The 26,238-nt window shown below is 39.0% G+C and overlaps 1 protein-coding gene across 1 annotated transcript in view; it reads left to right on the top strand.

Moving 5' to 3' along the window:
* The first annotated feature begins 7,268 nt into the window (after positions 1 to 7,268).
* Positions 7,269 to 26,238, top strand: part of RFT1 (RFT1 glycolipid translocator homolog) — a 45,491-nt gene continuing 26,521 nt past the window's right edge. The window contains 7 exon segments of the mRNA XM_020971542.2: positions 7,269 to 7,411; positions 10,043 to 10,128; positions 11,278 to 11,394; positions 11,841 to 12,030; positions 12,377 to 12,478; positions 15,672 to 15,806; positions 23,488 to 23,566. Coding sequence (XP_020827201.1) covers positions 7,313 to 7,411; positions 10,043 to 10,128; positions 11,278 to 11,394; positions 11,841 to 12,030; positions 12,377 to 12,478; positions 15,672 to 15,806; positions 23,488 to 23,566 — 808 coding nt within the window. The 5' untranslated portion in view covers positions 7,269 to 7,312.

A 26,238-nucleotide genomic window follows, 5' to 3' on the forward strand; every position in this document is an offset into this window, starting at 1 on the left:
CTTATGGCACAATAATATCCCAGTGCAATTATATAGCATAATTTGTTTATCAGTTTCCCAATGGATAGATAGTTACTTTGTTTCTAGTTCTTTGCTACCACACAAAAAAAAATGCTGCTCCAAATTTTTGGTGTACAGTATATAGGACCTTTATATCTTTGGTCTTCTTGGAGTATTTGCCCACCAATGGAATCTCTGGATCAAAGGTTATAGAGTTCAGTTACTTTTGCATAATTCCAAATTGAAATCCAGAACAATTAGACTCCTTCATAACTCTACCAAAGGGTATGAATGTGCCTGTCTTCTTTGATCATTGATCATTGATCATTCCCATCTTTTGTCATTTTTGCCTAACTGCTGGATGTGAGGTAAAACCTCAGTTGCTTTCATTTACATTTCCCTTAATATTAGTGATCTGGAGAAATCATTCATGTAGTTGTTAATAGTTTGTAATTTTTCTTTTGCAAACTGTTCATACCCTTTGATCACTTAACAGTAGTTATATAGGAATGACAGTTTTATTTGTGAGAATTCTTCATATGCCTTGGATATCAAACATTTATTAGAGATATTTGATACAAAGATTTTTTTTTCCACTTGAGACTTTTCCCTCTCTCTAACCTCGTTAATTTTGCTCATGCAAAAGCTTTTTGATGTCATGTAATTGAAATAGCCCACTTTATCTTTTCTGAGCTCTTCTGTTCTTTGCTTGGTAAAGAATTCTCCTCCTTATCATAGTTGTGAAAAGAATCTCCTTCCATTTTCCTCCAATTTTTCTACTATATGACCTTTTGTATTTAGGTCAAATAACCATTTAGAGCCTATTGTAATACATTTTGTAAGGTGCTGATCTATATCTACTTTTTTGCCAAACTGCCTTCCTGTTTTTTCCAGCAATTCTTGTCAAATAGGAAATCATTACACAAATAGCTTACGTTCTGGGCTTTATCATATCCTGGGTTACTGAGTTAAGATTGTTTCAAATTCTTGCTTTCCTGGTCTATTTCTAATCTGCTTTTTTTTTTAACCAATGTCAAGTCATTTTTGATTACTGCTTGATAAAATAGTTTGAAATCTGGAAGTGTTTCCCCCTTCATTCTTACTTTTAAAAATTATTTTATTTCTTTTTCAATTTTAGAATTTTTGTTCTTCCAATTGAATTTGATTATGTTATATAGCTCCACATAGTAACTCTCTTGGTAGTCTGATAGGTAAGACATGAAATCTATAAATTAATTTAGGTAGTACATATTTCTTATATTAGTTCAGTTCAAACATGAGCAATCAATATTCCTCCAATTACTTGTCTTCCATTATTTTTGTAAAGAGTCAGAGGTAATCAGGGAGAACGGGCTATGCAATGGGATGGTGATGGGAGATGTAATGTCATATATGCGAAACAACAAAGAGGCTGATTTGGCTGGAATGCAGTATATGGGAAGAGGAGTAATCAGCCTGGAAAGATAGAATGAATCCAGATTGTGAAGGTCTAAATCTTAACTTCTCAACACAGAGACTAGATAAAAATATCCATCTTGCATCTTTCTAATACATTTATGTGTCATTGTGTATTAAGTTTATCTGCATTTATATCTTACCAAGCTATAAAATGTTTTCAACTTTCTGTTTCAATTAACAGACATTTAGTTTTTGTCCCTTTTACCTCTCCCCTCCATTGGAAAAACAAAAACAAAACCTTGGTTAAAAATATCTGTGTATATACATATGGGCATCATCAAGCAAAACAAATTCCCACATTGGCTATATCCAAAAATATGGGTCTTATTCTGCTTCCTGAGTCCATCACCTGTCTATCAGGAGGTGGGTAGCATTCTTCACCATCAGTCCTCTGGCATTGTGGCTGGTCACTACATTGATCATAGTTCTTATATCTCTCGAAGTAGTTTGTCTTAATATTGCTATTGTATAAATTGCTTTGGTTTTCGTTCATTTCACTCTGCATCAGTTCCTACAGATCTTCCCAGATTTCTCTGAAACTGTTCTTTTCATCAATTCATTTGGCACAATGGGATTCCATAGTATATACTATAATTTGTTTAGCCATTCCTGAGTTGCCTGGTAATCTCTTAGTATTCAATTCTTTACCACTACAAAAAGAGAGGCTCTAAATATTTTTGTACATATGGGTCCTTTCCCTCTTTCTTTGACCTCTTTGGGGTATGGGCTTAGTAGTGATGCCACTTGGATCAACAGGTAGGCAGTTTAATGACTTTTGAGAGGAAATATAGGGGTTGCCCCCTGAACCAAGGGAGGAAGCACCTTGTGAAGAAGATCACAGATCTATGGTAAAAATCAAAATCTGGGCCTTAGCACATTCCAAATTGCTTTCTAAAATGGCTGGATCAATTCACTTCATCACCATCAGTACATTAATATGCACATTTAGGCCATTAAATTCATGAAAGCAAGAAAGCATCCTTTATTGAAATTTGGGGCTTTCTCCACTGCCTATTATGTGATGTGCACACAGTAGGAACTGAATGTTTATTGCATGAATGAATGAATCTGAACAAAGGGAGAAAGGGCTGCTTAGGTGAGGGTAGAGGGGAGGGTATCGTAAGCTTTCCCTTGCAGCTGGTTTGAGATCTAGTGCAACCTCAAATTTTCCAGGCAAGCATGTATTGAGTGTCTCCTCTGTGCTCGGTCCTGTGCTGAACAATGTAGGGGTTATACAGAAGTAGCCCAAATGTCCTTACTTCCAGCCCAGTGCTCCTTCTGCTACGGGGAGCTAAGGCCCAGATTTTGATTTTTACTATAGATCTGTGATCTTCTGTACATGGTGCTTCCTCCCATGGTTCAGAGGGCAACCCCTACATGCCCTCTCAAACAGTGCAATTCTTGCTAACTTCTTTCTACAAGTCATCCACGTAGGACCTACCCACCAGATTGAAGGCCTCCCTCTAGCTCTTTTGATATTTCATGGATATCAGGGCAAGGCCACTTCTCTTGTGCAAGTCTTCTTTGGTAATGTGTTGTAGCTCATTCACTCATGCTAGCCATTCTTCACTGACCTCAAGTGACCCCTAACTTTAATTCCTCATAAACTGTGGTATTCCATGACCGACAGTCATAGTCATTGGAAGACTATTAATGCTAACAAGATGAGCCATCATTTCGGGGAGAATCTTAGAGTCATTAAGAGTAGTGAGCAACGTTCTAGAGGTGGTTCATCTTGCCCTGCTCTTCAATTCTGGGCTCTGCTTATTGTGTGCAGGAGGAGTTATATAAGGATGTCATTAAGGTGTTGGAAAAGGAGGTAGGTTAGTTGTGTAGTTGACTATGTAGTCCTGCTCAACTAGTATCCCCACAATGGGGGCAGCTAGGTGGCACAGTGGATAAGGCTCCGGCCTTGGAGTCAGGAGGACCTGAGTTCAAATCTGACCTGACACTTGACACTTACTAGCTGTGTGACCTCGGGTGAGTCACTTAACCCCAATTGCCTCACCAAAACAAAAAACAAAAAACTAGTATCCGCACAATGGTCAAGAATCTAGAGGAAGGTCTCCAACCCCTTGGATGGCTCCCCTAAGGTAGCTTTACAATTGAATAAGAGCTCTACAGGATAAGAAGATACAAAGTCTTATAGTTTCTTACATTTCAGCACCTTCTCTGTGAAAACATGCTCAGCCCTTGGGCCCTTCAGTCTGTCTGGATCCAGTCTGCCTTGGATCATGTCGGAGTTCTCAGGCCTAGGGCTATCACAGTCTGGATGACTGCTTGTTCAACTCCTGTTGGCTGCGTTCTGGATGAGTAAGTTTCCTAGTTGTGGCTGCTTAAAATCAGGCAGTATTCCATAGGTTTGTAGGGGTTCACGCCCAGAGTGGCTGCACAAAGCTCTAGGGTAAGGCTGGTTTGGGGAGAGGGGGGACATCACTTTGGACCCCAATGTCTCCTCACTGATCAAAGCTTTAGTCTGCCTGGTTCAAAGGCTAGTAACAGCTGGGATCACCTAGTCCCCAGGCTTTACTCATACCTGGTTCTCTTCCTACCTGTCTGACCTCTCCTCAGTTTCTTTTGCTGGATTTTCATCCAGGTCACACCTGCTAACCATGGGTGTCCTCCCAAGCCTCTGTCCTGGATCTTCTTCCTTTCTCCCTCTATACATTTTCATTTGGTGATCTCATCAGACATGTTTCAATTATCATCTTTATGTAGATGATTCTCAAATCTATTTGTACAACTCAAATTTCTTTGCTGACCTCTGGTCTCATTGTGCCCCACCCCCACCCCCCACCGACTCCATTCAATAAATTCCAGGGACTCCCTATTACTTCTAGATTTAAATATGAAATCCCCTGTTTGGCTTTTAAAACCCTTTGTAACATTTCCATTTCCTTCCTACATTTCCAATCTCACACCTTACCTTGTACTCTTTGATCTAGGACACTGGCCTCATTGCTTCTCCTCACACACTCATCTCTTGATTCCAAGCATTTTCTCTGGCTCTGGCCTCATGCCTGAAATTCCCTCCTTCCTCTTCTCTGCCTTTTGACTTTCCTGGCTTAGAGTCTCAGCTAAAGTCTCACCTTTTTCTGTCCCCCTTAATCTTAGTGCCTTCCCTCTGAGACTATCCCCAATTTTCCCTGTATATTGTGGTCTGAGGGGAGCTAGGGGGGCAGAGTGGAGAGAGTACTGGCCCTGGAGTCAGGAGGACCTGAGTTCAAATGTGGCCTCACTTACTAGCTGGACAAGTCAATTAACTCAATTTATGTCAGTTTTCTCATCTGTAAAATGGCAAACCACTCCAGTATCTTTGCAAAAAAAACCCCAAAAATGACAACAGCAGCAGCACAAATGGGATCACAAAGAGTCGGACTAAACAACAACAAATGTTGTTTGAATATAGTTGTTGTCATGTTGTCATCACCCCCCACCAGAGTTAGCCTGTGAGCTTCTTGGGAAAAGGAACTACTTTTTCAGCTTTTTTTGTATCCCCAGCACAACACTTGGCACAGAATAGTAGTATGTGCTTAATAAATGCTTATTGATCAATGTCACTCCCATCACATCACTTATTCTACTCCCCTGCTCTACTCCATTTTGTTCCCTCTTACTGCAGGCAGCTTGGGAAGGAGGACATTTGTGGATTATATCATGTCTGCCAGTTTGACGAGGACTCTCAGGGCTTACAGCATCTTCATCTGAGGGTCTGATCTGCCTAGAGGTCTTAGCTCCAGGTTCTTCAGTTTGATGACCTTGACCAGTTACTAGTGCTGCCTGTAGATCAGTGCTGGGAGATGAGGACAGTGAGGCTGATGGAGCAGTTGGCACCCACATCCTTAGCAGAACATGGACTTTGCCACTTGGCACCTGCTAGAGCATCAACTACTCTCCTGCAGAGGTAGTATGGCCTGGGGGAGAGATGGCTTCAAGGCTAAGACACAGGTTCAGGTCTCTTCTCTGCCATAAACTGACTGGGTGGCTCTGAACACTCAGGCCAGTGGTTATCAACATTTTGCTCAAGGGACCCCTTTACACTTATTAATTATTGAGGACCCCAAATAGCTTTTGCTTAAGTGGATTATATCTACTGATAGTTACCATATGAGAAATTAAAAGTCATAGGAATAGATATTCATTTAAAAATAATACAGCTATTACAGGTTTTAAAAATATCTATTTTTGTTTGGAACACTAATGCATTGTTGGTGGAGTTGTGAAATGATCCAACCATTTTGGAGAACAATTTGGAACTATGCCCAAAGGCCTATAAAAATGTGCATGCCCTTTGATCCAGCAATAGCATTTCTAGGGCTATATCCTGAAGAGATCACACAAATGGGAAAAGGACCCACACATACAAAAATATTCATAGCAGCTTTTTTTGTGGTGACAAAGAATTGGAAATTGAGAGGATGCCCATCAATTGGGGAATGGCTGAACAAGTTGTGGTATATGAATGTAATGGAATACTATTGTGCTATAAGAAATGATGAACAGGCTGACTTCAGAAAAACCTGGAAAGACTTGTTATGGTCTGATGCTGAGTGAAATGAGCAGAACCAAGAGAACTTTGTACACAATAACAGCCATGTTGTGCGATGACTAATATTGATAAACTTAACCCTTCTCAGCATTATGAGGATCTAAGATATCTCCAGAGGCCTCGTGATAGAAAATGCTGTCCACATCCAAAGAAAGAACTATGGAAGTTGAATCGCTATCACTTATTTTTACCTTCTGTTGAGTTTTGTTTCCTCTTTCTGATGGTTCCTCCTATTGGTTTTAATTTTTACTTACAACTTCACTAATGTGAAAATATGTTTAATAGGAATGTAAACGTGTAGCCTATATCAGATTGTGCACCATCTTGGGGTGGGTGGTGGGAAGGAAGGGGGAGAAAAAATTTTAAATTCAAAAGCATATGGAAGTGATTGTTGATAAATCAAAACAAATTAATAAAATTTTTAAAAATATCTATTTTTGTGAAAACACATTTTCCAAAACAAAAAAATTCAGTGAGAATGGAATCATTCTATATATTTGTGCAAATCTCTTGAATGTCTGGTTTGATTCTTTATATGTTTGCACTATGTTGTTTTGGTTGAAGTGTATGAAGAAAATCTGGTCTCCCACAGATAGGTAGTTGGAAAATAGCGGAGCACTTTAATAGGTAAGTAATGTTTTAATATTATTATGGAAAATCGTTTTGGCCTCAAGGAAGCCCTGTCAGGTGTCTAGGAGATCCTAGAGGTCCTGAGACCCCTTGGAGAATCCCTCTGCTAGGTAACTGTAAGACTCGAAGTTGAAGAAAAGGTTTCTACCCGCATTGGTAGAGGTAATTTCCTCCTCTGGGAGCTCCCAAAATCACTGAAATTACAGGTCCAGTTGCTGACCCTCACCCCACACACATCACACTCTCTGGCCGTGGTTTCTGGCTGTCTGCCCTGTGGGCCCTCCTTCAGGCAGGACTCCTGGATTGGCAGCAGAGTGAGGAGGAACAAAGGCAAAGGAAGACATTATGGTGTTTGGCAAGAGGGCTGGATTTGGAACCAGAAGCCCTGGGATCACATCCCAGCTCTACTCCTAATTGTCTACGTGGCTTTGCGGAGTCTCAGAGCCTCGGACTACTCCTCCGTTAAGGAGAAGGACGATACAACCCCAACGGCCTCTTGCTCGAAGAAAACCCGCGCAGGCGCTCTGAGGAACCCGGACCCGCCCCCCCTTCGCGGTCTTCGCCAATCAGAGGGCCGACCGCTACGTGACGCCATCTCCGCGCGACGGAAGAAGGGCGGGGCGCGGGCGGCGCACGGTGTTTCCTGTTAACTGCCGGCCCGGGGACGCGGAGAGGATGCACGGCCTGGAGGTGCCCAGAGGCCCGAAGCCTCCGGCTGGGCCGGACGTGCTGGGCCAGGCCGCCCGGCTCGCCTCCTCGGGGCTTCTGCTGCAGGTATTGCGCGCCGCCCCAGGACGCTGAGGCGCCTCCTCGCCTTGCCCCTTGTCCGACCCTGCTGGGCCGGCCTGAGCATCCCCGGGAGCCGGGCCCGGGGCCTCTCTCCGCCTTCCCCGGTTTCTCTTGGCAGGGAGGGAGCGGGGGATAGCCTTCGAACGAGCTGGGATGCCTGGGTTCCATTCGTGGAGCAAGCCCTTTCCCCATTTGGGGCCTCAGTGCCCTTGTCGGGGCAGCTGGTGGTGCAAGTGCCAGACCTGGAGTCAGGAAGATCTGAGTTCAAATTCGGCCTCAGACACGTACTAGCTGTGTGACCCTGGGCAAGTCACTTCCCCTCTGCCCGTCTCTGTTAACTCATCTGTAAATAGGAATAATAATAGCACCTGCCTCCCAAGATTGTTGTGAGGAGCAAATAAGATAATAATTGTAAAGCCTGGCACATAGTAAGTGCTCTCTAAACGTTAGCTATTATAATTAGCTGTTATCTCTTAGAACCCTGAGCTGGAAGGAACTTTAGAATTTCTGTTCTGCAGCCCTCTCATTTTACATGGAGAAAGAAAGGAATTTGCCGCTGGCAGCAAGTGAAATGGCAGACCCCGGTCTCTGGACCCCCACCTTTCCTCCCCTTGGAAAATGGGAATTATAAGAGTTGAACATTGACATAGTCCTTAAAGCACTTTATGTAGACTTTTCTCATTTGATCTTATAAGAACCTTAGAAGGGTCTATACTACTAAGCACTATTCTCCTTTTAAACTGAGAGGGAAACTTAGCCTTGCTGAGGTGTTTTTTTTTTTTAACTTTAAACCACACTACCCTGACACTCTCGTAAAATGGTTGTGAAAATCAGATGAACCCATGGATTAAAAAATAAACACCGTAGATACTTAAAGGATTGTGTGAGGTTTTTAAATTGCCAATTCAATCAGATGAATAAAAGTTTTAAGTGGAAAACACAAGTCGAACCATCCCATGTACCTCTAAACACATAAAGAGTTGTAAGAACCATGTTTGTTGTATTTGTTTATTGTTTTTTATCATAGGTTTTAGAGCCAGAAAGGACCTTAGAAATCATCTTCTCCTATACCTTCAAAATATGAGGCCTGAAGATGATTTGCCCCCAAAGTCCCCTGACTGGATCCAGTACTTGTTCAGCTACACCAAGCTGCCTTTGTTTCCTTTCTTTCACATTCCTTTTCTTTATTAATGTGTGTTTACATCTTGTCCTAGATTTACCCATCTTAACATAGTAAGTTGTTGTTTATAGAACACCCTGTGCAGTGCTTTGTGCCAAGTTGTTTAATAAACATTTGATTACGGTTTGTTTCTTAGATCGAGAGGTACAAGGTAAATATTTAAAAGACACTATCAAGGCACAAATGGTACAAGGACACACTAACCAGCATTAGGCAGAAGGCATCATCTCCCCTTCTATCATGTGCATATAGATTGAGAAGATTATGCAATGCTATCTCTTGCTTTCTTTGTACCTACAAGTTATTTAGCTCCTGTGTTCCTCAAAGCCTCGAATTTCCATGAAAATCTTATTTGACTTTGGAAATAGATTATAGATGCATGATTTCCACTAGTTGGGGGTGGGAGGGTGGGGGAGAGAAAGAGGGAAGATAGTAACACTTCATTTTTGTAGTGCTTTTAACTTTTTCAAATTACTCTCACATCTGGTATTTAACTGAGTAATAACCCAGTAAAGGAATCAGGACATTTATTTGCCCTATTTTACAAATAAGGGAACTGAAGCACAGAGATAAGTGATTTGTTGAAGAGGAGATAGTGAAAAAGTTATTACCCTTAACTCATTTATTTATTTATCTGCTTATTTGTTTAGTCAGACTTTGTAATTTGTGTGTCAGAGTTAGGAATTGAACCCAGGTCTTCCTGGTTCTGGAGTCACCTTGCTTATCTACCACAGCATGTTGCCTTTCCCAGTGCTTTTTTCACTATCCTCAGATACCTACTCTTTCATTAAAGGCTTTTAAGCAACGATGGTATGTTACTTTGCTTTAATTGTCATACCTTTCTCCTAAAATTTTCAAAAGATTTGATTTATTTCATCTTAAGAATGAAATGAGTTAAATCATTGCCGAGTATTGAGTTAGAAAGATTGAGATATTCCAAATCCCTATTTTTACAAATGGGCAGTTTGAAGTAAAAAACATATGAAGTGGCTCATCAGACTCATTAAATGAAACTGTAGCCACACCAACCCAGTGATTTCCATATTTCTTGTACTGAGTTGGCTGAACCCTACTGTATCTCAGGTTCTATATGTATTATATTTATAAACAGAATACAACTTTCCAGTTAGAGGGAATGCCAGTATGGTTCCAAAACTAGGTTTTCTCTTACTTGCCTTCCTTTTTACCTGAAAATAACCACTTAATATCCCTATGATGATCTTTTCTGTACATTGGGAATGGTATAAAATACCTTCCAGGGCACCTTTTCATACCTCTTCATAGGGCTGTTTAAGAAGAAAATGAAAATCCAGTTGCAATATTATGTAAATCCATTGTATGTTATTTACATGGTTTAAGTGAGATTGTATCTTTGCTCATATGGCAGGAATGTCAACATTATTAGGATTCTATTCTGACATTTCTTTGTTTTGTAGGTCTTGTTTCGTTTGATTACCTTCGGTTTGAATGCATTTACACTTCGGTTTCTTTCAAAAGAGATCATTGGAATAGTAAATGTGAGGTAAATAGAGACGTACTTTAGCGTTGCCCATACCCAGTGTCTCTAGTTGTGTTTTTCCTTAGACTTTATAACAGCCTGTCATCTTATTTAGGAGCAGCTCATGTGCCTTTCTTTGTCAATTTTTATGTTGTGGTGGTGTCTTTGTTTGCTTTACTGTTGTGGTATGGAAAAGCCACGACTGGAGTAGCTGAGAAGATAATTGATTTTAGTTTGAATGGGCACATGGATTGTTTTCCCTGCCAGGTGTTCTGTTTTGTGTGCTTTCAGAGCCCCCTAGGGGGTTTGTGAAGGGGAGGAGGGTGATTCAGTATGAACATGTGGAAGAAGGCCCATGAGGAGTGATTTCTGCTGTGGGGAAGGACAGGGATTTGGTTAATCACCGGGTCAAGTAGCTAATCTGTCACCTTTTTTAGGTCATTATGATGAGTAACTGAGGAACAATTGGAATAAAATAGTCTTTAGAGTGGCTCTGTCTCCACTTTTGTTACTGTGGCATAATCTTCCTTTGGCTTTGCTAAAGGATAGCATGCTTCTGAAGAGAACTGCTCTTCTGCCATCCTAGCTTTTGCTACCCTCTCCCTCTATTACGGAAAAGAAGCCAAAGATACTTTTAGGTGTAGACAAGGACTTTGTTGTATTCCCCACAGCACTTAGTTCAGTCTTTAGCTCAGTAAAGGCTTACTACTAAATTGAATTGTACTAATCTCATTCTAATTGATAGTTTAAATACCTGTCCAGAGTGTCACTCTGATTCTGTAGTCTCCCTGCTAAACAAAGCATCAGGTACACTCCCGTTGGCACGAGAGCCAGAGAGCTGACATGGTGGTGTCCTTTACCTCTTCATACTCCAAGACATCTTTTCCCACGGCCATGATGTCAGCAGGCTGTTGAATAGCCCTGGACTTACCTTGAGTCTTAAAGCTGACCATGGTCTATATAGGTGTGTACAAAACTCTCATGTATATACTTTGTCTTGATGCACACCTGGATGTGGCCTCTGGAAAAATTCTGGTGATGACAACTATCTTCTCCTCTACACTTCACCAGTTGTAACAAAATCTTATCTTGTCATGGTACTGGCAAAGGCCTAGGAATTATTATTGTGAAGAAACAAGCATGCTCATGCTGCCCCCTGTTTTTCTTCTTTAGGTTAACATTGCTTTACTCAACTGTCACCTTCTTAGCAAGAGAGGCATTCCGCAGGGCATGCCTGAGTGGGAGTGCAAACCGAAATTGGAGCCAAACAATCAACCTCTTATGGCTAACGTAAGTTGGGATTTGGTAGAGAAAAGAGAAATATCTGATTGTTTGAGAAAACTGATTAAATAATAACTCCTGCTTAATTAAAACCAGGTTGTTTGTGAATCGAGTTTTCACATGTGGTTTCTTAGAACATCAGGTTGTGGCAGGAAGAAGAGAAGCTAGTTGAATGTCTGATGAAGGAGCATCTTTGATTGCTTTAATGCATTGTATGTTTTTGGGTTCCTAGGATTTTGTATTTAATAATGTTTTTGGTCATTTCCACATACCCCGTAAGTCACAAGACCAAAATTTTTCTAGCATTTTTAATTTTCAGGTATATCTTGGGAAGTTAATGTAATTAGTTAATACAGCTGAATTTCTTATATAGGTTATATTGATTTTTAAATTTGTATTATAAATTTATGATAATATTGAATTTCCTTAATGCAGATGTTTAAATTTTCTTTTAGAGTCCCCTTGGGTTTGTTTTGGTCCTTGTTCCTGGGTTGGGTCTGGTCTCAGATCCTCGAAGTGCCTGATCCTAATGTAGTACCCAGTTACGGAGTTGGAGTGGCAGCATTTGGTCTCTCTGCAGTGGTTGAACTCTTAGGAGAACCTTTGTGGGTCTTAGCACAAACACATATGTTGGTCAGGCTTAAGGTTAGTACATGGTCTACTATGACAGTATGAACAGAATGCCAAAAGGAAGAGAAAAGATTACTTTGGGGAGAGAGGGATTTTTGTAGTTCTGTGCTTAAATGAAGTCAGGAAAGAAGATATCAGTATGGTACAGGTAAAGTTCATTAAGTTGGATTCTACTCATTTGATGTCTTAGAAGAGGGCTAGGCCAAAATTGACTTACTATTATGATTTATGAAGAACTGGTTTAATAAGCAAAGTAATATTGTAAATAAGTATATAAGAAGTTTGTGTGAGCTTCTCAGATTTTTCTAGCTGTTCTATTTAGTTTTAGGCTAAGGTTAATCTTTTAAAAATGTTTTTGCAGGTGGTTGCTGAAAGTTTGTCAATAATCCTCAGATGTATTTTGACAGCTGTTTTAGTCGTGTGGTTGCCTCACTGGGGACTTTACATCTTTTCTTTGGCCCAGGTAAAGTTCATAGCTTTTTAGATTTTTATATAATAGCCATTTTTAAAAATTCTCTTCTTTTTTCATGTCATTTATTCTTTTAATTGATTTAAATAAATAGTCTGTGTCCTCATAGAAATGTTAGACTGTTAGTTTTGTTACTATTTCATCTTTGGCTGTTACCTCTATGGGCTTGCAATGGAAGCACAGAGATTCCAGGTGCTTCTTAGTAAACAGGCCTTAGTAAGCCTGGCCTGTTTAGGAATTTTAAATAGGGGAGAAAGGGAAATAGGGACCCTGAGAAGCTTCCTGCAAAGCAGTGAACTTAGAATCAGGTCTTATTTAACCACTTAATGAATAGGCACATAGCCAGTGCAAGAGCTGAAACAAGCAAGAAGAATATGCCTTTTTGTAAAATACTTCTAGATCATCTTGGGAATGTCTGTACCAGACTGATATTTTGTAGTGAGTTTTTCTTTTGAAAACAGTAAGCCTGATGGAGAGGGAAAGAATCAGATTGAATTTATGTTTCTTTTTTGGGGTTTTGCACAAGTTCTTATGAATTAGGTAGAACTTCTTACAAGTTAGTTTTATCCTCATCTTAAACCTTGTCTTTAATAATTAGTTGACCTAAGATTTTTCTAAATCTGTGTACCCTTACTGTAAACTTTTTTCCTTAGGGTGCATTCTGATTTTATTAATTTTAAATCTTAAATTGCGCTGCTTATCCCACAAACATTTGGAAAGTTTTTGACCAGTACATGGGAAGACATTTATTATAATATTTTGAATAATAATTTCAATTTCATCTATATTTATTGATAAAATGGCAAAGTATTGGGTTTAATTCAGAAGACATTCATTAAGCACTTACTTTGCCCAAGGCACCATGCTACTGAGGCTACAGAAGTTTGGTAATTGTGAGCCAAAATTAGGTTTTTTAAAAAATACCCCTTGTATCTTGGCTTTATAATTTATACCTAATGCAAATAGAAAATTACAAAATTAAAAAACTAACTTTGATTAAAAAAAATTGAAGAGTTATTAGTTTTGAAAATGGAAAATTGGTGGGCAAAAATCAGTCTTTGACCAATTGAGATGTTAGATCCATTAGCCTGTGAATTAGCTTGTGATCCCAGGAAAATACTTTTTTGACCACAGTTGACCAAGAAATATATGCTGAAAGAATTTGAAGAACATGAATATGGGATGCAGAAGATGACCCTCTGGCAATTGGCTTCCCTGACCCTCTTCATCCTTCTTCAAGGTGTCACTTAGGTTCTGCCTTTTCTACAAAGCCTGTTTAACCATTGCAGTCCCCGGTGAGCTCTGGCCTTCTGTGAGCTGTAGCATGGATTGCCTCTATCACTCATTTGACACCTATCATCTACTATGTTTTAATTTACTTTGTTATCTTTTTAATGTGTATGAGCTCTGACTCCTCAACTTCAGCCCTTCCCTGAGGGCAAAGACCATTTGTATTGTCCGTGGTACTTACCCTGAGGCCCTGCGCACAGTAGGCATTTAATAGATATTTGTTTATAGTTTGATTGATCCTGCTCGATTAGAAATGGCAAAGCTTTAGTACTGTTCTTCATTTTTGTGATGCAGTTCCTTGAATAGCTCTCTTGGACAGGACCACCCCCTGGCATATAAAACTGTTTTTAGGGAAGGCTTAGTCTTCTTGCTTGTTTCAGTCCTTACACAGGCTGTGTGCCAATTCATTAAGCAGTTAAATAAGACCTGATTCTGAGTTCACTCCTTTGCAGGAAGCCTTCCCAGGGTCCCAATTTTCCTTTCTCCCCCATTTAAAATTCATTTCAGAGATTCTACTAGGTTGCTCTGTAAGTCCAGAAAGAAGCATCACACTTTAGTATAATAGTGAAACCACCACCACCTCCACCCCTGCCCACTACAGTAATATAACCTCACTTTCACTAACCTACCTCCTTCCTTTCCTCAAACTAATTATCTTACTTGTTCCCAAGTATTAGTAGCAAATGTTTAGTAAAATATACAGTAATTAAGATACATTATATTTCAAGTGTTCATAGCTTTTGCCCACTTCTCTATGGTTCCTGGCCAAGGGGAATTGCTGCCCACCATTGTGAACACTTGTGATACTTTTAGTAAAGCTGCATCAGTCTCTAAGATAATAGAAAGGTAGAAGGGCAGGAATTTTCTCTTTATCATATTTTTCCCATGTTCAAGCTTCTTGTCCTTAAGAATTGATTAGAGATTCTTTTGTTAAGGTTGGGTGAAGCAAAAAAACCTGTTGTGGGGGGACAGTTTTTCTCTTTTTTTTGGCTGAGACTTCTCCCTCCATTGCATGAGGGGCATCACTGGTGTTCTCCATAAGAAAGGAAGAGATGGAAATAGTGCCCCTATTCTGAGAGCTGCCATTCGGTTCTGTTCTCAGTGGGGAAAGGAGACAAGTGGGCACTTATGAAAACGTTCTTTCTGTCCCCTCACCCAGCCTGAGAACAAACACTCCTGCCTGCACCTCCTGGCTGGCCTCTGTCGCTGGTCTTTGTTTCCAGGATGGGTGGAGGGAGAAGGGACCTTTCTTATCAGTCCTCCTCCCATCCTGCCAACTGTGTACTTGAGAGGAGAGGAGAGGGCTGGCAGCTTCTCTGCAAACAAAGCATTTGTGGAGTCCTTTTTGTAATCATAAATTCCACAGATTTCCGGAATTTATGAAAAGCACTCATATAAAGGTAGAAAATCCCCAGGCCTCAGTACAATCAGGTACTGAAAAGACAGAGCAATTGTGAATGCCCACAATGTACTTTTTGGTGTTGTAACTATACTACCCAGTCCAAACACTAATCTAGTTTGTCTGTTATCTTATATTGCTATGGAGTGTTGAGTAGTAGTATTGTCAGAAAGTTACTCATGTCACTTTGGCTAAGCAAAAGTTAGGACATTTCTCACTGTTCTGTAATGTTCCTGGGTGCTATTGAACGGTGGCCATGTTCTTCTCTGTTGGATATAGCAGTTCTCTATTGAAGTGAACATTTTATCGATAAAACTGGATGAAAATGTATGATTGATGATCACTGGATGAAAAATTCTATGGAATCTTCAATGGCAATTTTATTTCTTGATTAGCATTTGAAGTTAAATTTAACAGATGCAGCAACTTGATCTTACTTTAGTTTGAAAAACCATTTTATTTAAATTCATGAAATTCACTTTTTTCTTTTTTTCCCAGCTTTTGTATACTACTGTTTTGGTATTCTGCTACGCCATTCATTTCATGAAGTTAACAAATTCCCAAGAATCAACCAAGAAGTCTCTTCCAATCTCTAGAATGACAGATCTCTTACCTCACATCACATCAAATGGGGTAAATAACCAAAGTCGTCTTCACTTTAATCACAGGCACTTGTTCCATTCTTGGGGGAAGGAAACTCCCCTTCTAATTAAGTCAGTCTGTTCCTAACTTCACTTCCGCATAGACTCTGTTGCTTATAGAGTGACAAAGGAAGGCCATAAAAATAATGTTACTTTATCGAATGTTCACTTTATCGAAGTATAGGCCTGTCTTTCTACTGAGGCACTGAAAGCATCTACTAGGATTATTTGTTAAATATGAACAATTCCTTCCTCATTTGGGACGTTTGGAATTCTGGATACTGATATTTGAGAATAAAATAGTCTTTTTCTGTTCAAATCTCTACTTCATAGTTCATTTAACTACTAATAATTGCAGTTTTGGAAGTCATAAAATTCTAGAGTTTAAAGGAACCTCAGAAGTCATTTAGGCCAAACCCTCCCCAAAACACAAATCCTCTGTGTGCCATCCCCAGCCAGAGGGCGACTTGGAGTCTCTACTTGAAGCTCTCCAGTGATAGAGGACTGTCTGCACTTCTTAGTGGGCCCCTCACCCTCTCTCCTCCCCAAGGCATTTTGCTCCACCTTCTCAATGCTCCTTTTAAACTGTGGAGCACAGCACACAGTCTGGTCTCACCAGAGCAGAGGAAAGTCAGACCAGCGTTTCTCTCACGATGGAAATTATACTTCTGTGTGCAGAGCCTAAGATGGCGTTGGCTTTTTTGGATACTGTAACTCAGTGCTGACTCACACCGAGCTTTCAGTTCCCTAAAACCCCTACATCTTTTTTCACACAAGCTGCTGCTTAGCTGCACCTCCCCCGTTTTGTACTTTATTTGTACAGATTTTTTTTTTTAAATCTCAATGACCTTATGTTTATCCCTATTGTATTTCATTTTGTCAGCTTCAGGCCATGAGTTCAGTCTGTCAGGATCATTTAAAATCCTAGTTTTGTCATCTAAACCATTAGCTATCCCCCCCAGATTTTTGTCATTTGTATATTTGATAAGCAAACCACCTGTTTATTCATCCATGTTATTGATAAAAACGTTGAATGAGATGAGGTCGAGGACAAAGATCTGTGGTACTCTGTTAGAGAAGGCTATTCAGGGTGATATTAGTTCATTAATCAATTTTTTTTTTGTTTTTTTGGCTAGGCAGTGGGGTTAAGTGACTTGCCCAGGGGTCACACAGCTAGTAAGTGTTATGTGTCTGAGGCTGGATTTGAACTCAGGTCCTCCTGAATCCAGGGCCGGTGCTCTATCCACTTTGCCATCTAGCTGCCCCATTAATCAATTTTGAGAAACCGTTTAACTGTACCATCACCAAGTCCTCTTCTTCCTCTTGTCCACAAAGATATCCTGAAAAACTTTATCATATTCTTTGCCAGAATTAATGTGTGCTTTGTCAAGGGCATTTCCATCTTTGTGTTTGCCATGATCCCTCAGTCTCCCAGTAACAGGTCAACAATCCCATTTGCAAATTCTTACCATACTTTGGGATATAGTTATTCATTCCAGGTGATGTGTACTTAAAATGAAGGTAATTAGGTGTTCCCTGACCATTTCCTTACTTCTCTTGGGTTTCAGTTCCTTATTAACAATTTTTATTCTGCTGTTACTGGTATGAAGGTCATTGGTTGAGAAGAATAGAAGCATGATACAGTTAAACAGTTTCCCGTTCTGCAGATCTTTTTTCATTCTCCCTTCTCACCTGCCCTTCCCCTGAGCAGATGTCCTATCCCTTCTATGTTCTTACCGTTGACTGTTGGCATAGCTTTAAATAGTTTCTTTTGCTGTGTTTGCCATTTATTACACATCTCGGTTCATAATGTGCTTTATCCTTCTTAATACTATGCCGCTCTTTTAATACCTGCTCGTCTTGCCTCATGAATGCCCTTTTAAAGTCAGTCAGTCAATAAATGTGTGTGGTGACAGTAGTATCCTTTGGTGGCTCTCTCATTTTTCAATATTAGATTCAGTTAGAACTCCCTAGCCTTAATTTCCTTCTTGACAATTTCTCATCTGTCTTAAAAAAAATACTAGATTTTGGGGGGATATCTTTTGTTTTTATGTTGTCTAGATTTTGCCCTGCGTCTTTCTCCCTCACTGGCTCCCCGCTTCCAGTTATTCCTTATGGCAAATATATTTTTTTAAAAAATAAGAGGAAAAAAGTCAGCAAAACCAATCAAGATATCAAGAAAACCTGATAATATGTACAGTGTTCCACACCTGTGGACCTCCACCTCTGTCTTCTCACATTTTTTCTTTGGGGCTAAACTTGTTCTTGATACTTTTGAAATACTTACTTTAAATTATTTTATTGTGTTGTTTCTATTTATGTTGTTCCAGTTATTGTTTATATTATTTTCCTAGCTCTGCTCACTTCATTTTGCATCTGTTCATATAAGTCTTCTCTATAGTCATCATGTTTGTAATTTTTTGTAACACAGTAATGGTCCATTATGTTCATGCACCAACATTTGTTTAGTCAATCCCCCATCAATAGCCATCGACTTTGTTTCTAGTTCTTCACGACTATGAGAAGTGTTGCTATAAATATTTTGGCGTGTATGGAGCCTTCCTTTCTTTTTATCAACTACCTCTCTGAGGTTTTTGTCTAGTAGTGGAGTCTCTGGGTCAGAGAGTATCCCATCTTTCTGAAGCCCAGTTTCTGGTTAACATCTCAGATCACTGGGTTCTACCTGTCTTATATCTGAAACCTTATTAATCTGCTTTCCTAAAGTTTTGGGCATATGGCAGACAATGCCTACTGCTCCCTTTTTTATCTGTCAGGAATTCTAAAATTGCATGATTACTACCTCCCAAGGTGCCCAGTCTTTCTAATCCATGGCTAATTCCTCCTTATTGGTAAAAATCAAGTCTAAAGTAACAGTTTCCCCAGTCGCTGCTTCCATCTTTTGAAAGGAGCATCTTTTGCGTACCTCTCCACATAATGGTGCTATTTACTGCTTTGGCATCATTTACATAATTGTAGTCCTAATCAGATGGTTTCTGAAGAGGTGAGGCCATCCTCAGCTAGTCTGCTTTTCCTTTGCCGTCCTCTTTTTATCTTTGTTTTCTAGAAGTAGAACAGTTGGTTGTATGGGGCAGAGTAGGGAAGGGATTTGTACTTATTCTCTTCCTATAGTTCTTGAAAAAGATAAAAGAACATATAGAATTTAGCCCTCCGAAGTTTAATTCTGTTGTAAAGCTTTCTGTGGGAGAACAGGTATTTCTTAAGCTTAAACCTACTTTATTTATATGAAAACAGTCAAGACCAAATGGCTCTTATATACCTTGTCTAATTCCTTATAATTCTTTTCACTTAAAACAGAGTAAGAAAATACAGGGTCTCTTTTTTTTAAACATATTTTCACCTGAGTTATGTTGTAAGGAAGCATTAGAACCAACAGGAGGAACCACAAGAAAGAGAAAACAGAAAAAAAAAAAAAGCAAATAGTATGCTTCGATCTACATTCAAACTCCATAGTTCTTTCTCTGGATGTGGATAGCATTTTCCATCCTGAGACTTTTGGAGAGCCTTGCATTGCTGAGAAGGGCTAAGTCTATCAAAGTTAGTTGTTGCACAACGTTCTCTTGGTTCTGCTCCCTTCACTCATATACAAGTCTTTCCAAGTTTTTCTGTGGTCCGCCTGCTCATCATTTCTCATAGCACAATGGTATTCCATTACATTCATATACCACAACTTGTTTAGCCATTCGCCAATTGATGGACATCCCCTCAATTTCCAATTCTTTGCCACCACAAAAAGAGCTGCTATGAATATTTTTGTGCATGTGAGTCCTTTTCCCATTTGTATGATCTCTTTGGGATACAGACCTAGAAGTGCTATTGCTGGGTCAAAGGGTGTGCACATTTTTATAGCACTTTGGGCATAGTTCCAAATTGCTCTCCAGAATGGTTGGATCAGTTCACAACTCCACCAACAATGTATTAGTGTTCCAATTTTCCCACATCTTCTCCAAAATTTATCATTTTCTTGTTTTGTCATGTTGACCAATCTGATAGGTGTGATGTGGTACGTAAGGGTTGTTTTGATTTGCATTTCTCTAGTCAGTAGTGATTTAGAGCATTTTTTCATGTGACTACAGATGGCTTTAATTTCTTCATCTGAGAACTGCCTGTTCCTATCCTTTAACCATTTATCAATTGGGGAATGACTTGTATTCTTATAAATTTAACTTAGTTCTCTATATATGTTAGAAATGAGGCCCTTATCAGAGACACTGGCTGTAAAAATTCTTTTCCAGTTTTCTACTTCCCTCCTAATCTTGGTTGCATTGGCTTTGTTTGTGCAAAAAGTTTTCAATTTAATATAATCAAAATTATCCATTTTGCATTTCATAATGTTCTCTATCTCCTGTTTGGTCATAAATTCTTCTCTTCTCCATAAATCTGACAGGTGACTATTCTTTGCTCTCCCAGTTTGCTTATAGTATCAGACTTTATATCTAAATCATTTTGACATAATTTTGGTATGTGATGTAAGATTTTGGTCTATGCCTAGTTTCTGCCATACTCTTTGCCAGTTTTCCCAGCAGTTTTTGTAAAATAGTGAGTTCTTATCCCAGAAGCTGGGATCTTTGGGTTTATCAAATAGTAAATTACAATAGTCATTAACTACTGTGTCTTGCATACCTAACCTATTCCACTGATCTACCACTTTATTTCTTAGCCAGTACCAAGTAGTTTTGATGATTGCTGCTTTACCATACAATTTAAGATTTGTCATGGCTAGGCCACTTTCCCTAGCATTTCTTTTCATTAGTTCCCTTCATATTCTGGACCTTTTGTTCTTCCAAATGAATAATACAGAGTCTTTTTGACCTCATTTTTTTAATCAGGCTGTGTTTTCTTTTATCACACTTAAGTAAAAAACCTATTCAGTAAGGTTTCAGTGATGTTAATTATGCCAGGAATGTCTAATTCACACCAGAACGTCAATTTTGAAGACACTAAGAAAGTTCTTTCCAAGATAGTGTGAATAACTCACCCATGTAGTACCCAACAAAAACTGCCTAACTTGTGAGGCTTTTGGAACTGATTCTTCCTTAAGGACATGCCCAGGACTGTAATATGGTAAATGTTTTCATATGGCAATGATAGAGTTAATAGCACTATTCTGTCACTAAGTGATCAAAGCCAAAATATAAGAGGTAAATAAAGTGAGAGGCAGAGATTTGGGTAAACAAAAGGGTATAAGACAATTTTACAATAAAAAATTTACTTTATAAAATTGTCTAAACTGGTTATTTTGTGAGGTATTTGTGTGTGTGTGTGTGTGTGTGTGTGTGCGTGCGTGTGCGCGCGCGCGTGAAGACTGAGAATTTCCTTGTAGAACAATTTAAAAAACATCAAAGAATATTATGTTTAGAACAAACATCTAAGGTAGAATTATTACATCCTATTTCTTGTTCTTCAAATCCCAAATGAATATGTTAATGAAATGAATGAAGTTATTGGAATTTAAAATTGTTTCTGCCTATGAAAATCAGATTTTTAAAAATCTTTTAATCTTAGGGATGTTTTAGATTGTGGTAAAAGGAAACTGAACACCAGCATGAACCCAAAGGCCCGTAAAAATTCTCCAGGGACATTTTGGCCTATGTAGAGAGAGCCCAGGTAATAACACTATCCTCATGGAAAGAAGAGTTTGAGAGTGAGCTTGGGCAGACTCCAGCTAAAGCACCTTGAGCCTCTGAGTTCTAGTTCTCGTACTTTTCCTGACTTATAGCAGATCACGTTTCTTTTCCCAATGTCTTTCTTTCTTCTGTAAAATGAGGCTAGAGAATGGCATGTTGGTCAGATGCTTTTCTCTCATATGCTAAGTAGTACAAGTCTTCTTCCCTCCTTTCTCTCCTGACAAGTCACTCAGAATACCATGAAGAAAAATTAACTTTCTTCTTCCTCTCCCATACTACTTATCTGAAGCCCTAGAGTGGAGTCCAACCTTGGATTCAGTTTCTTCTGTCTTTAATGAGCATTTTGGAAACAGTAAGTGGTAAGGCCATTCCCTCCATATCACAAGTCTACTTAAACAGAAGAAATTCATCCCTAAGTCAGACCTTTTGGATGAAATGCACTAAAGGAGGGCGTTAGTCACCCATCCACTCTTTCCATGGTCATTTCTATTTCACACTCTTGTAAAGCTCTTGAAAGCTTGCTATGCTTTGATAGTTTTTACATTTTAATGGGAAGTTGAACCATAATTTGCTTAAGAAGAAAGTTATTCTACAGATCCAGGATATTACAGTCATTCCTTGTTTTAAAGAGTATTATGTAAACACATCTGATCACCCTAAAGTTTAATGTTTATCTGAAGAAGACATAACTAACAGCTGTAATGCTTAAGACAGCTGATACATTTGGATCTGGTGAAAAGAGTTTATTTCTTTAGATGAAGTACCCTATGATTTAGCATCAGTTAGCAAGTATTAAGCACCTATTATGTGCTGTGTTAGGGAGACAAGTTAAAAAATGTGTTTGTGTTCAAATGGAGGAAACAATAAGTACATAAAAATATGTAGCATAAATAGTCAATACTTACAAATGTTTACATCACTCCCTTAAATCCATATTATTCAACTGCACATTCAGCTACAGAAAAGAGGACCCCAGGAGGCCAGGGTGATATTAGAGGGACCTAGTTTATCATTTGCCTCCTAGGATTCTGTTGAATGGATAGAACTAGTGAGGTTGTTAGAATTTACCTCCCTGTCAGGGATCCCTCTGTACTGCTATGCTCAGTAAACGTAGACGAATATCTGAAGTATTTTTCACTACATGGAGACTGAGATCAGATCGAGATCAATGTTGTTATTGACAGTTCGTGATTTAGGCTGTAACTGAAGAAAAACTCAGTACTGACTCCTTACATTGTAGCATAAAGGTCATGCTTTGGTTTAGCAATCAGAGGTTTTGGTAGATTGTGAGTGAAAGGTCCTGCAGCCGATTGATAAAGGGTATAAATATGGCCGAAATAGTTGTCTGCAAGTTTGGCTCCAGAGAGTAGACAGAAGATGAGCCTTCCCATTTATTGGAGAAATGGGGGACTGTGGGAGTGGGAGGAACATCGCACAGCCTGTCAGTCATCGTGCCAAGTTTTGTAGAACTGTTTGGTTTTTAAAATCTTTGTTAACAAGGGAAGGCTCAATGAATAAGGGGGAGAGGTATATTCAGAAATGAATGTGATATAAAAACAAAAGCAGCAACAGAACTTTAAAAAATGGTTGGCCTACATGCAGCCTCACAACTTCACATCTATTCAACAGTCAGGGAAATCAAAGAAAGTACTTGCTGTTTATTGATTGTGGGGAATGTTATATTGAATGAAGTGTTGCCGATTTACTCTTGCGATCTTTTGAAAGAAGTGAAGCAATTTCCCAACTGTCATCGATGTGTGGATATTTTGATAGGCTTCTTGTAAAGAGGCTGCCAAGATGGAAGAAATTCATATTTATATTTGATAATGGGCACAATTCAGTTTGGCAGTTATTGAGTACCTACTGTGTGCTCAGCATTGACTGAAGAATTGGGGCAGGGATGGAAGGAAGGTGCCCTTGTGGGATTTAAGAATTTGTAGTTTATAGCTTGAAGGAGGATATCTCTCCCTCTGTTAGCGTATTGTATAAAACCAAAACTTTAAATCTCTTTTTCTCTCTACCCTGCAGACTTTTGTTAATTGGAAAGAGGCTAAATTGACATGGAGTTTCTTCCAACAATCCTTCTTGAAACAGATTTTGACAGAAGGTAAGTAAAATAAATAGCAGGCTTTCTTTGAGCTGTCATGGAGGCATAGTTTGATTTGGATAACAAATCAAAGAGGGAAATTTCCTAGGGACTGAAAGTAACTTAAGTCCAAATTAACAAGTTGTTTAGTATTTCTCAATGGAATTTCTGAAAGTTAAATTTTGAAGTAAGTAAAATATAACAACAAATAGGGGTCCTTATTTAACAATGACTTCACAGAATTGCAGAATTTTAGAGTTGGAAACAACCTGTAGTCCAACTTATGCCTCAGAAGAAATCCCCACTACAATGTGATCTTGGGTTGCATTAAAAGAGGCATTGCTTCCAGGAGAGAGGAGGTAACAGTCCTAGTAAGTAGACATCCATTATCTGCTTGAAGACTTCCGTTGAGGAGGAACCCACTGACTCCCAACAGTCCCTTCCACTTTTGCATGGCTCTAATTGCTAAAACATTTTTTCTTAACATTAAACCTAAATTTTCCCTCTTGCAATTTCTGCTTGCTAATCCTGGTTTTGCCCTCAGGTCAAACAAAATAAAGTTTATCCTTCTTTTACCTCTTAGCCATTTTAAATACTTAAAGAAGGCTGTCATACCTTCCACGTCTTTTCTCCTTCAGGCTAAATATCCCAAGTTCTTTCAGGCAACTTTCATGTGACATGGACTCAGGGCTCTTCACCATCCTGGTCACCCTGTTTTGGATACTCTTCAGCTTATCAATGGCTCTCCTAAACCGTGGTGCCCAGAACTTAATAGAATTCTTCACATGGGGACTGACCAGGGCACTGTAGAGTAGGCCTGTCGCCTTTATACTCGTAGAAGAATGCAGCCTCATTCCACGGAACCTGAAGTTACCTTAGCTTTTTGGCTTTTCCAGCACACTGCCAACTCATCGTCATGGCTCCCAGTTGTTTTTGGACAAATTGCTGCCTAGCCATGGCCCAAGTAGAAGACTTTGCCTTTATCCCTGCTGAATTTCATCTGTTCTAGATTCAGCCCAGTGCTCTGGCCTGTCAATATCTTTTTGGATGTTGACTCTGTCATCTAGTTTTTTAGCTCCTTCACGTGGAATAAGGACTTTTATAATTGAAAAGCGCCTCTGAGATGATCTTGTTCAGTCTCTTCACTTTGTATATAAAGAAAGAGAAGGGAAATCACTTGCTCATTGTCACAGAAACTAATTATTGGTAAAATCAGTACTGGAACACAGGCCTCCTGACTTTCTACTCTTACTTCCCTAGAATTCCATTTTCATATTAAATTATGAATAAGCTTTTAAGAACCAGGTTTTTATTTCATTTGCATAGGAAAATGAGATTCACCCACATGAAGAGTCCCCAGTCTTAACAGAGGCATAGTTGGGGTACAGGCAAAATGATGACAGATTTCTTTGTTAGATCATCATAAAGCTACAAATATAGATTCAGGAAATGTTTGTTGATTGATTCTATGACTTGGCTAAAAAACTCTTCTCTTTTTTTAGACTTTAGTTTATCTGTAAACTTGGGGGTGGACCCTTCTAATTCTTTGGTTTTGTGATATAAATCAAACTTGGTGCTCTCAACCTAAATATAGACACTTAGCTTTTTAAAATTAGGAGGTTTAGAAACTTCCGGAGGAAATAAATACAAATACTCATTTGTGTGACACGATAGGAAAAATCAGCACTTACATTTTGTGAACTTGTTAATGAGAGTGCTGATCAGTTTGCCACATTTTAAAATGGGAAGTCCAACTGATTATTTTTTGATAAAGCACATTTTTGCTTATGTGCACCTTTTCTTGGCCCCACATGTTTAATAGCAATTATAGCAAGCCTATAGGGAGCATATTCAACCTAAGCTGTGGCTTATGTTAGTCTTCTAGACCACAAATGAACACTAAATCCTTGTTTATGTGAGGTAATATAATCCATAAATTTACCAACCAAGCCTTAACGATGACAAATTCATTCTAATTGTTGTAACAGTAGCTAGAACTCACTGAAAAAATACCTTATTGCTAATTAAAAGTATGACATTCTTCGAGTCCCTTCCCCTCAGAACTTCACCTTCTTCCTTTGTAAAATGAAAGAGTTCAACCAGGCTTTCTCTGAGGTCTCGCTTGAGTTTTTCAGTGAAAAAATCAGTCTTGGTAATAGTCATTAACAGTTAACTGATTTATCCTTAGCAATTAGGTGTTATAACCAAGATCGGTGTGGCCAGGTGTGAATCCTGTGCTTATTAATAAGGAGCAGTTAGTGATGATACCACATGTTTGTAAAATTTTGCTTTATTATTTTATGGAATTTGTAAAAGCAACTGGAGTCCAACATGAAAAATTTTACAAACATAAAGCATTCTGAAAAGCAGTTTTGAGCTGTATCCTCAAAGTCACCAAACTGTGTGTACTCTTTGACCCAGCAATATCACTACTAGGTATTTAACCCCAAAGAAATTTTTAAAAGATGAAAGGACTCATATGTACAAAAATATAGCATCCGTTTATGTTATAGCAGAGAACTAGATACTAAAGGGGGGGCCCATACTAAGGAAGTGCTGAACAAATTATGAAATATGAATGTAATTGAATATCATTGCACTATAAGAAATGACAGGGGCAGCTAAATGTCACAGTGGATAGAGCACCAGCACTGGAGTCAGGAGGACCTGAGTTCAAATCTGGCCTCAGACAC

This window comes from Phascolarctos cinereus, unplaced genomic scaffold (genome assembly GCF_003287225.1).
Source record: "Phascolarctos cinereus isolate Bilbo 61053 unplaced genomic scaffold, phaCin_HiC Scaffold_4;HRSCAF=312, whole genome shotgun sequence".
NCBI lineage: Eukaryota > Metazoa > Chordata > Mammalia > Diprotodontia > Phascolarctidae > Phascolarctos > Phascolarctos cinereus.